The sequence below is a fragment of the Sinocyclocheilus grahami genome, unplaced genomic scaffold (genome assembly GCF_001515645.1).
Source record: "Sinocyclocheilus grahami isolate Dianchi unplaced genomic scaffold, SAMN03320097.WGS_v1.1 scaffold521.1, whole genome shotgun sequence".
In the NCBI taxonomy this organism is placed as follows: Eukaryota; Metazoa; Chordata; class Actinopteri; order Cypriniformes; family Cyprinidae; genus Sinocyclocheilus; species Sinocyclocheilus grahami.
The window spans coordinates 283,092-295,796 of NW_015505700.1; the positions used below are offsets into that span (position 1 = coordinate 283,092).

At 37.0% G+C, this 12,705-nt stretch overlaps 1 protein-coding gene across 1 annotated transcript; it reads right to left on the reverse strand.

The window, feature by feature from the left end:
* Positions 1-42: 42 nt before the first annotated feature.
* Positions 43-11,820, reverse strand: ddx6 (DEAD (Asp-Glu-Ala-Asp) box helicase 6). Its single transcript, XM_016237660.1, has 14 exons — positions 11,716-11,820; positions 7,679-8,314; positions 7,519-7,582; positions 7,316-7,420; positions 3,798-3,927; positions 2,525-2,671; positions 2,330-2,424; positions 2,117-2,239; positions 1,261-1,389; positions 1,022-1,138; positions 752-815; positions 538-639; positions 235-419; positions 43-147 (listed from the first exon to the last, which is right to left on the reverse strand). The coding sequence occupies exons 2-13, from the start codon at positions 7,879-7,881 to the stop codon at positions 244-246; spliced, it is 1,455 nt and encodes a 484-aa protein (XP_016093146.1). The 5' UTR covers positions 7,882-8,314; positions 11,716-11,820; the 3' UTR covers positions 43-147; positions 235-243.
* Positions 11,821-12,705: the final 885 nt, after the last annotated feature.

Here is a 12,705-nt window from a genome sequence, read left to right on the forward strand (position 1 = left end):
AACAGCAGTCGGGGGTGCGGCGCGGGGGGGGGGGGGGGGGGGAAGGAAGACAGACGGAAGATATAGTTTAAACAAAAAAAATCCCCTATTCCCTAGACACAGTAGGGAAGGGAAAACGGTTGGGATAGGGGACAAAGGATTGGTGATCTGGAGGGGGTAGAATAGAAAATCCATGTTAAAAATCAAACCCACATGTACATCGTAAGTATTCGAGTGACTGAACATTGAACTCGCCTCTCCTGCTCACAGTTTAACCTCCTCTCCACTCTCACTGTGGTACTCGGCCACATATAGACTCTTATCAATACTGCTGGGAATGGGCTTGATTTCAGTACCCAGCTGTTCTTCAATACCTTTCAGGTTAAAGCGGTCATCATATGTGATCAAGTTAATGGCGAGACCCAAGTGTCCAAATCGGCCTGTGGGGAAAGGCGGCCAACGTCACTTAACACGACTACCATTTCACTTGTCAAACAGTGACATAATGAATACACATTACTTGATCTCAGAGCGGAAACCGAACGAAATTCTACTCACCAGATCTGCCAATGCGATGGAGGTACGTCTCCCCAAGTTTGGGGAAATCAAAGTTGATCACCACATTCACAGCTTGTATATCAATTCCTCTTGTGAAGAGATCTAAACAGGGGTCAAAATATAGAGTCGTTAAAGCCAAAGCAAGTTCTGGGTTTAATAATAACTTTAATGCGTCTATCATAAATTAAACATCCAGATTTTCAACTGTACTTACCAGTGCAGACGAGATTTCGACATAAGCCATTTCTGAAATCATGGAACACACGGTTTCGGTGTTCCTAAAGGAAAATTAAAACTTGTATTAGCATAACGTTAACCAAGACACAGAATTCACAATGTCAACAGTATGGCTGGTTTATAAAGCCAAACCAATTTAAATTATAAATCCTGCACATCCTTCAAAACTCATTACATAAACACTTGCACCATTTCAAAAGTCTGCCAATAGCAGTGCGGTAACACCACACGCCCTCTATATTCCCACCTGTCTCATCTTGGCGTGAATGTAGAAACAGGAGTATCCAAGCTGAGAGATCTTCTTTGCCAGGAGCTCCACTCGCTGTGATGAATTGCAGAAGATTATTGACTGATTGATCTGGAGCTGAAAAACAAAATCAAACATTAAAAAAAAGATGTCTGCATGTTCTCCAACAGTCAGAAGGACAGTGATGCTAAATTTCATATCTTAGAGTGTGGGATGCACGAGGATCATAAGGTTTTTACCCTGGAGAACAGAGTATTAAGGCAATGGACTTTCTGCCTTTCAGTTACATAGGCGTAATACTGAGTAACCCCCTTCAGGGTCAGCTCCTCCATCAGGTTTATCTCATAGGGCTTCTGCAGATGGGCATTCTGTTCACAAAAACAGTGTAAATTAATACTTTCTGAACCATAATGAGAGACTTTGAACACAACTGCATACAATAATTATTATATTATTAGGATTAAAAAAATGCAGCAAACATGCAATTAAGTACAGATCAGTGTTTTCTGCAATGTTAGGCAGCAAAGGCAACAATCCATTCTACTGCACACCATACATGCACACAAAAATAAACAGTGAAGCCCCTAGGGCTGGCCGTGTAATCAATTGAAAATAAAATTAGATTTTGGCTTTGTAACTACTATAAAGAAAAATCGCAATGATGCTTTTGTTTCATCTTGTTACGAACTCATGGCTCCCCCTCCTTTAGAGCGACATGCATCTAGCCTTCCTTAAACATGTACTTTATATTTATGATTTATTACTTGAAATATTTGAAATGATAAGTGTACAATAAAGCTCAAAATTCACTCTTAAAAAAAATAAATTCAGCAGGTTTCTAAAGTAAATTACTAACCATGTTTAAAAATCTTGATAATAAAATAATAGTGATTATGACTTTTGCCAAAAATATTCATGAACAGCAAATCATAACTTTGCATGCGTTAACTGTTACCAAGTTGGTAATTAGTTAGTGGCATGCTCAGTTAAATTAAAATAAAAAATGCATTCTTCAATAAAAAAAAAAAACTAACATGTATTATTTTAAAAGCATACTTCATTTACCATCTTTTGTAAAGAAATCAGTGGGCTTACCATGAACTTCTGCACACTCAGTGGGAAGGTGGCAGAGTACAGCAAAATTTGCCTTTGTTTGTGCAAATAGCTCAGAAGTTCTTCCATCATCTGCACAAAGTCCTGTGACAGGAGCTTATCTGCCTACTCGGTAACATGGGCAAAACACACAAGAGATATGAGAATGATGGTATGAAAATTAAGTCAGTTAGTTAAAAGCTCTTATTCACCTACCTCATCCAACACAATCATCTGTACTTGATTGACTTTGGCCACTCCCTTTTTGATGAGGTCTAAAATTCTTCCTGGAGTGGCAATGACAACGTGCACTACAAAGGGAAAAGTTAAATCCAATGTTTACAATCGTGTATATGTAAAGTAGTTCAAATCATTTTAAAACACATTTTCCACCAGATTATGAACACTTGCCTGTTTCGTCAAGTCTCAAGATGTCATCACGGAGGTTGGTTCCACCTGTAGTTGCCATGACCTTGACCCCGCCCATGTGTTTGCTGACTTGAATGCATATCTGGCTCACTTGTAGAGCCAGTTCTCTAGTGGGCACAATAACCAACGCTGCAGAAAACATTTAAAGCATGGTGTAAAGTCAAAGCAATAGGAGAAATCATGTATAAACAGGGCTCCAGACTCATTCTTCCCACTGGTCACTCTTTTGCGACTAACTTTCTCAGTTGGTCGCATGAGCACATGATTTGGTGACAATTTTTCTTTTTTGCTACAACATGGGATTAATCAATGCATGCTGATGAACTTATCATAGTTTATAGTTATATTGAAACGAAAGAGGTTAACATTCAACCTGTTCCTTTTCATTAGTAGTATTATTTGTGATTTGAATTTTGTGAACGGGAGTTCCTCTTTTGCTACGTTATAAGCCACGGGATTCGGATGCTTTCGCTTTTGAATTTGCGATCTAGTCACGTTTTACAAGAAAAGATAATTGTCTGCTTTGCTTACATCTATACCTTTCATTATTTAAGACGAAAACAAAAGATGGATTCATTGTTATTCTTAATTAAAAAGCACAACTACAATAAAACAGTAAGATACAATGACAAACAAGCTTACAAAACATTACAAAATAAGAAAAGGCATGGCATACACCACATGCTGTATTATATACAGACTAATAAATTAGAGAACGTTTAGCAAACACTGAGGAATCAAATAAAAATAAATAAATAAAAGAGCCTCCATAGCATAACGTGAGGTAAACGGCAAACATAACACAAATGAAAACAAAAAGAAAAGTATGCCCCCCCCCACAAGACCACCACCATGTTCACCTTTGGTTTAAGCAGCCGCCTTTTACATTACTTCAGCATGAAAACCATCCATTGTTTCCTCAATATTCGCGTCATTTTTCCTGCGCGCACCTTCGCACTCGTGCTGACACGGCGAGTATAAACCATGCTCTACAGTTGAAGCGCTGCGCAGTTCAAACGAGTAGCGCCGTTTTGTTATGCTTTCAGTTTCGTTTGCCGTTTGATGTTTCACATATGCAACAGAAACGGCAGCGCTTAGGAGTTAAACAACGCAGTGGTCGCGCCAGTGCAACCGCTCACAAATTTTAGTCGCACAGGCAGAAAAAATTGTTGCAGTCTGGAGCCCTGTATAAAGCCTATAATCCTGAAACCTAACAACATCTTGTAAAAATGGCAAAACCAAGACAGTCACAGACCTTGTATGCTGTCTTTCTTCAGGTCAATGCGTTCAAGTAAGGGAATGAGGTAGGCGCCACTTTTTCCTGTGCCGTTCTTGGCTCTGGCCAGAATGTCCCTCCCAGACAACGCAATGGGAATGCTCTCCTCCTGCAGGAATGAGTGAGAACACAGTAATGAGCAGATGGGTCCAATTAAATGCCCTCTTCTCTTGCCTTACAGTGGATGGAAACTGTATGGTCTCTAATAGACAAAAAGGTTATAAAGCCTAAACAGTCTGAAGCCAGTTTCTGTACATTATCATTTAGTTAAAGTGACAGTTTAAACAAAATTATCAGAATTCATAGACTAATTTAGGAGACAGCTATTTAAATATGAAGTGCATCTGTGTGAATGAGTGGCGTGGTTTCGTCTACTACACATCCGTGACACTTATGGTGTTTTCAGCACCTGTTGTCTCACTATGAGGATATGAACACATGAACTTCCTCTCCAGAGCCTCTGAGAACTCACTTCACAAGCATTTCACTTGATAAGAACTATTGTAAGATACACAAAGAAACTACACAACAACCAGTCCAAAAAAAATTACTTGAAATAGACTGAAAAAAAAAAACATCATAGTACAATAATGTACTTTAATAAAAATGAAATTCTAAAAAAACAAACAAACAAAAAAAAAATATATATATATATATATATTTTTTTTTTTTTTTTTTTTTTTTAAGGAATTAATGTTTCTTCCATGTTTTAAATTTTAACAGTAAACCTGTTGAGCACCACCTTGCACAAAAAAAAGAATTGAAACTTTAATTTGACTTAAAATTCAATAGAATTTACCATTCGCAGGGAGCTTGATTGACAGGCCACCTGACCAATTAGAACACGGATATTATGTGTAGAGCCCGACCGATATGGGTTTTTTTGGGGGCCAATGCCGATATTAGGGAGTAAAAAAAAAGGGACCAATACCGATATATCGGCCGATATTCTTTATGTGTCTGAAGGACAACCACATGAGAATGATTAATATGTATTTTTATTAAGTAGGCCTACATAAATATATAAATTGCTTGTAGTATACTTGGAATGAAATGCATTTCAGTATATTTATTTTTCACTAGGGTATATTCAAGATTTAAAAAAAAAAAAAGCCTTTAAAAGTATCGTGTTAACGACTGTGTGGCATATAGCGTATATAGGCTATAGGGTAACATTTTATGTCACACCTTTGCATGATGCGAGTTTCTTTATATCATAAAATAAAATGCTACAGTATTTACCTTTTCCTCTCTATTGGCGAATGATGATTCTGAAAGAAAACGTGCCAGATGTCTGTTTGCTATAATGACAAACGCAACTTTCACGCATCTACTCTAGCAGTACTGGCCACGAGTACCAAGGAGAAATCACACACTGGGTGCTCAAAAAAATAAAATAAAATAAAATAAAAAAAACAAAAAGAGACAGCCGGTAGTGGAGTGCATGAAGGAGAGAAGTGAGGGCACAAACAGTGCTGTTCAAGGTCTCTACTAAATCGTGCTTATAGTAATTTAATGTGTACATATTTTAAAGCATTGAATCGCTATAGAAATTGTGATTCATTCGATTCTTAACGTTGGGATGATCGATCAGCAGTCTCTAAAATGCCGATCTCAAAAGACAGATCTCAAGCTGATGACGCTGCTGTGAGAGGTTTGGCACGACATGCAGCGGCACCGTCTCAGTCTCTGTCCGGTGCAGGTGAAATCATTATAATGCTGAAGGTGAGGTACTCGAAAAATGAAAGCGAAAATGTAGCAATTGCACCATAAATGCATATAATTAAAGTATACTGTCTTTCACAGTCAACACTAGGGATGGGTATCGTTAAGGTTTTAACGGTATTACTACTCTTATCGATTCGGTACTTTAACGGTATTCTTATCGGTACTTTTTGTTATGAGATATAGATAGATATAGATATACATACACGACAAATTAAGAGCTGAATTAACATTGCTTTAAATTCTGAAATGTAAAATAAACAAAACATCAATTTGTAAATGCACCAGTGTGCAGGCATTTTTAGTGTTTTATACAGAAGATACAGTAAGAACATGAACAAAGAAACAAAGTAAAACAAACTGACAAATACAATAAAACAAATGTACAAATGAAATGAAATAAACAATGCTGTCATTTTTCCATGAAGTTCTACTAACATTACTGTTCAGGTAAGTAATAGCCTACAAAAGAAATCTAAAAGTAATCAAATGTAAGTGAACACGGCATAGTTTTCATTGTATGTACTGATAGATTAATGCTTATTAAAGCTATAATGTTATTCAGATTAAGAGCAGATTTGCATTTTGATGGCCCAAGCGCCAGTCTGTCACTTTAAGACAATATATTGACATACATCGGATTTTCTCCCAACTGTTCTCCTCCACTTAAGACATAAACTGTGTTTAAGTAAATACTCTCCAAGCCGGCCATTTTGACATTTTTGTGTGTATTTGATCGATAGGACATGCACCCGAAGCTCAAAGTGTAATTTGTTTGTCCGTTTTGGAGCGCGTCGCATGCACACATTTCAGTCTGAGGAACAGCAGTACCGATAGGAGAACAGTTAACGTCAGAGCTTATCGATACGCCGGTCTTTCATAATTTAGCCCCGGTACCGAATAAATACCGAGTTTCGGTACCCATCCCTAGTCAATACATATGGCTTTTTGGCTAGTTTTAAAAGAGCACTTTTAGATAAACAAGGCAATAATAGATGCACTCCTGGAGGTAGGAAAACAATTCTTTATGAATGGTAAGTTTGTGATAACGTAAGAAGTAGTTTAAATGTTTTGCCAATTGCTTGAGCAACTTAATATATAAATCTAGAATTAAATGCAAAAGTAAAAAGCATTGAATGATGTGTTGCTTATATTTGTGTTTAAACATGTCTGTGAAAGATTGTATTACTGTACTGTGTAAAAAAAGAATTGCAATGCTGAAAAAGTATTTTCAGTGACAATGTTTGGATTTGAAATCAAAATAATGGAATGATTATAATGTTGGAATAATTGTGTTTGTGCTAAACAGCCACGGATCAGTAGTGGACTCCTGTGTGAAAGCTGCTTCCCCTCTCAAAAGAGTCACCTAAGAGGGGAATTTCCCCCCATTTTCAAAAAATTCTAAAAATTATGATTGACGTATCACTATAAATAGTTATAAATTATAAAAAGGCGGCTTTAAAAAGATCGGTATCAGCAGATACTGCTTTCTGTGATCAGCGATCGGCCTCAAAAATCATGATCGGAGCACCCCTATTTGTAATCTATGCATCGAGAAAACGAAAGAAACGTTTCACCCCTAAAATTTAGGAAAACAGTAAATGATTTTATAGGGCCCTACACATTTCAACACATATTTGTGCTTGTGATTGGTTTAAAAAAAAAAAAAAAAAAAATTATATATCTCCAGATATATCAGATCTCTTTAGCTGAGAGTGATTCAAATCTGAAATATCTGCCATCAAACTTCCATATTTTCCCCTGCCTTTTACCTGTATAGGTGACGGTTTCTCCCAGCCCATTTCAAAGATGCCCATAAGCAGTTCCCGTTTCAGGCAGTAATCCTCAAACTCGTTTCCCTTGGTCGCCGTCACATCCTGTAAATTTCACGACCACAAGCAGCGTGTTAGAGAAAGATTCTGGCTCAGAGGATACTTTAAGAGACATACAAATAATGTGTTAGAGATGGACTTACTGAAGTTCTCATGCGCAAATCCTTCGGAGGAAGCTTTAGATTCTTCTTCCAGTCATCCCCAGGCCTAATAAGGAGGAGGGGAAAAAAGGCATCAAATCCTAATCATCACCATAATAAATCAGCACTCGCAGCATCATTTGCACTTCCCTCAAGGACTTACTTGATGATAGTGTTGGCTGTGGGTGCAGGCTGGGAGTTGCCGTTGTTGACTGTGCTGGAGGGTTTGACCTGGGCTGGCTGCGTTGTTTGGGACCCCCCTCCACCTCCTCCTGGACCACCTACTGGCTTCACTGAGCCTCGCATTTGGCCATTTTGATTCGACAGTCCCAGAATCACTGGATTCTCCATTCTGGCTGTACTCATGACTTAAATATTCTCTCTTCCAAACAGTGAGTGACAAACAACAGTGGAGATAATAGTTTATCTTAATAGGCCTGCAAAAAAAAAAAAAAAAAAAAAATGCAAGTTGTCCTTCCCACAGCTTTCTCGGTGTCCAAAGTGCACAAAAAAAAAACAAAAAAATGTTAAAGCGATATTTTCCACCAATTCCTTGTTCCTCAATATGCAAGTCTCTTGTGGAACATCTCAATGTCAGTGTCCCTCAAGCAACAGGTCACAGATATTATAAGCAGGAAGATTAGCTTCAATTATCCTTCCATGAATGAGTGAATCCCTCCTCTGCAAAAGCAAAGTTTCACAGACCAGGGGCCAGGAAGCCAGTGCAAGTCTTTTCAATTATTCTGTCCATTCCTTTCTCTCCAATTAGTCAACATCAATGATTTCAAAGGTTTTCAACCTGCGTGAGAGAAAGAACATCATGAAGCACATAACATGAAATGTCAAACAACCACGAGTCGATTTTAGTCAACATTGATACCCATTAAATGTGACCGGGGTTTCCCAACCTTTTCAAAACAAGGGACCCTGCATCCAAACTGACAATCCAAGGATCCCCAATATGAATAAAGTTGTTAATAGGTTCCATTTTATAACATGAGTCAACTAACAATGGAGGGGGGGCTTCTAAAACATGTTAATGCCAGCATTTACATTAAAATAAAAAGCTGTATTTGTTAGTATTAATGGAACTGAGCTAACAATCTTAACAACTATTTTTATTAAGTAACATTAAAGGGTAATACATATTGTAACAAGTGTATTGCTGATTGTTAGTTAATGCATTGACTAATATTTAAAAAAAAATAATAATAGTAGCACTTTACAAATATTTGTAAATTATTTCAACTTTTCAAAAATGTTAACTTGCCAAATCATTCTTGTAGCACATTTAGAAAACAAAATATTTAATTATAAATATTCTAGAATTTAATAGACAATAAAATGTCCCCCACATAGCCGGCCAATATTATACCAATGAATCTTGTGTGTGTAGCAAACAAGATTTGCACAGAATTGCGGATTATACAAGCACACTTGTTATATACAATATTAACTTGATTCACAAGTCACTAACAGTTTGTAACTGACAAACCTGTTGGCAAATATTTGCAGAGGCAGACAGTAACCAAGTACACTTTTTGTGTATCTGTACTTTACTAGAGTATTATTTTTTCTGAGAACTTATGACTTTAACTTAAAGACAAATATTGTACTTTTCACTCCACTACATTTCTATCAAGGTCCTTGAAGTAGAAAGTCGTTACTCTGTAGCAGCTTTGAAAGTCAGTGGGTGATTTTTTTCTTCTCTAAAACTTTTTCTTCCAGACAGTTTATCAGGAATCACTCTTGTAGGGCTACATGAAGTGATTTCTCAGCATTTTTTTAACACTGACCAGTTGCAAATGTGATATTTACAACAATTCAATAATAGGAAGTTAATATTGTGGTATATATTAGACAATATTGTCTGATTTTGCTAAACTGTGTACGTGAAAATATTACCTATAAAGCCACAGAAGAACTGCTGTGAGTGAGTGACGTGACATGTGGCCAAGTATGGTGACCCATACTCAGAATTAGTGCTCTGCATTCACCCATCCAAACTGCACACACACAGCAGTGAACACACACAAACCGTGAACACACACCCGGAGCAGTGCATCTCCTAATAAAACACAATAGGTGTTGGACTTGAAGCAGCACTGCACAGACTGTTCTGTGTGTGACATCCAAATACAGCGAGAGCGATTAGACAGCATTTTATCATTTTTGTTTTGATGTCAAATATGTCTTGCTGTTTTGTTAAAGCAGTGTTGCTGTTGTAAAGTTGTACAGCTACAGTTGTGCTGCTGGGTTTTATAGCAGGTTTGATTTTTTTTTCTTCCTCATCACTCTGTATTTACAGGATTTCTGTTCAAATGTGGATGAATGGCTACACATAGGTGTGTGCACACACTGTCAGAGCTGTGTGAGATCACTACCATCCTGCTTTTGTGGGGGTGGGTAGGGGTGTTAATTTTTTTTCCCCCATAGGTTTTGAACATTCTAAAAGCTCTTTATTCCAAAGAATACTACAAGATAGTCAGTGTATTCAGTAGGTGTAATGTATTCCAAGTTGCTTCAGAAGCATTGCAAGTATTACGTACAACAATAAAACAGTGCATTGACATAAAAAAGGAAATTTACTTTTAGCACTTAAAGGGGTAGGGGCGTTACATTTCCGACGAGTGCTTGCGGTGTTCGGCCAATCACAATGCACTGGGTCAGCTGGCCAATCAGAGCAGACTGCGCTTGTCGGAAGGAGGGACTTTGTAGAAAACGAAGCGTTTGAGAGAGGCGGGGCATAGAGGACCTACAATAATGTACAGTATTTGAAAAATAATGTGTTTTTTGAACATTAAAGCATGTCAACATATTCCATTACACCAAATTCACAAAATAACGATCTTTTAAAAAAAAAAAAAAGAAAGCATCATATGACCCCTTTAAGTACTTTTAAAAGCAAGTACTTCTGTACTTTGAAGTAAAAATCTGTCTTTACAACTTTTACTTGTAATGGAGTAATATTTGACCAGCAGTATCTGTACTTTCACTCAAGTAATGGAGCTGAGTACTTTGTCCGCCTCTGAATATTTGCAAGGTTTTGTTTTAAACGAGTTTTAACTATTGCACAATCTCAAAGTGGCAAAATGTGTCCTGATTATTAGCCATCACTAATACAGACCAATGCGTCTAGTAATTTATCACGCGTGGCATTTAAAGCAGCACATTTTCACTAAATTGTAACGTTAGAGCAATAAAAGAGAGTCAACACTAGAGAAGGAATTATACAGAGAGAAAAGCTCTGGCAGAAACGCCACAGTAAAAGTCGGTCAAATCAAATCTCTTTTGTAATCAAACTGTGAACAGACTTAATAAACAGGAAAAACAGTCCAGGTCCGTAAATATCAACTAAACCACAAACCTTATACATGTCAAGTCTAACCTCAATGATGGCAGCACCTGGCACGAACTCAACATGATAGGCCTCATTTTAAAAACAGCCTCGCTTACACGAAACTTCACAGATTTCATATACATTAATAGTTTGACTTCGCTGATGTTGTGTTTGTAAAACAGGTGCAGTGGCACTTTGGCTAAACAGCTGTGGAATCCGGTTACAATTAGAGACAACATAAATACACTTTAGTTCGAAGTTAGCCGAAAGTCCACAGTTCACGAAACTCACTTACCGAACAATGTCTCAATGAAATCAAAGCAACTCCGTTGTTATTTGCTGAACACTTACATTTCAACAGTCTTGACTCACACACCGTGAAACTCGCTGTCACGCAGCTAATGTTTAGCTACGCAGCTACCGCCGACGGCTTCGTATCAGTGCATTTTAAAAGTAGGATGTTGTTTAACAAATGAGGAAATACAGATATAATAATACCATCTTAATAGGTTGCTTTTGTTGTCGGTCAAATGTAATATTTGAACTTTGTGAGAAAAAATACATATTAGCACTGTGCGCGAGCTTTTGCGTCCTCCACACACAGGCCGCACGCAAATTACCTCAGATTCCCCATTAAAGGTCTAAATGACTAAACACTGATTTTTATAAACGACATTACATTTGATAGAAACGATGTAATGTTACTTCTTACTAAAGCTTACCCCGAATGCTGTAAGTGAGCCGACAATATAAAAGACAGCACCGTAACGTTACATGTAAACACTCGGCTACAAAGAAGCCACAAAATCGATTTAAAATCTCACTATGTACAACATAAATGTAACTTTCTGTAAACTCACCAGATGTGGCTGAGAATATCTTTGTGTGTTTGTGTTTGTGAATTATAGGTGTAGAGTTGTGACATATATTTAGGGGTGTAAAGCGAGTGTGTAAAATGGCTTCCAGTCATCTTTAAACCCTCCCATAATCAGTCACATGAGAGCCCCATGTAATCCACAAAAACAGCACGCGTATTCAAATTGTTTTTTACGGCCGCTTTCACGTTAAATACATGCTAAATATTCTCTTGTTTTTAAAACAGTGAATATTGCATATATGGGTGATTCTATAATTGCGTGTGTATTTGGTGTCCGAAGTCATTATTTTTTCAAATGGTTATATTTTTAATTATTGTAATAATTTGCTACTTATTGTTATGAATTACAAGATGTTACAGTTATCATAATTTATGTAAAAAGTGTCTTAAATAGCTTAAAATCATCATTTCTTGTTGTCCGAATGAGTCAGTGCATTTTTTCCATGTATCGTTGTGTAATCAAAATATGTTATTGTACTTTTCTTTTTGTAATATTTCATTCATTTGATTTATAAAAGCCTTACATGCTAATTTACTTAATTCTACAACATTAAATTGTTTAAAAATAACTTTATTCTTATTCAAATGCGGGTCCATAAATCTTGCGTCAACTCTGTTACCGTACCATGTGTTGCCTTTAAATTGGTGGGATTATCTCCCACAACTATGTAAGATACAGGAAATGGTGACACTTTCCTTCACTGATAAGATCTGAAGCACTGAAAAGTCTGTGCGCTCTCTCTGAGAAAATATTTGAATCTAAAAAGTTCTTATACCAAGAGTTATTTTGAAGAACGTCAACGCTGTTACCACAATATCAAAAGGAAAACAAAATGCATTACTGATCACAAATTGGGTTATTTAAAGGTATTTTAATCATGATTTCATTAGTGCCATGTGCTCTTAGCATTTATGCTAGCAAGTGGAGTTTTTGGCAAAAAATAAAATAAAATGGTCAATTCTGTTACCGTCA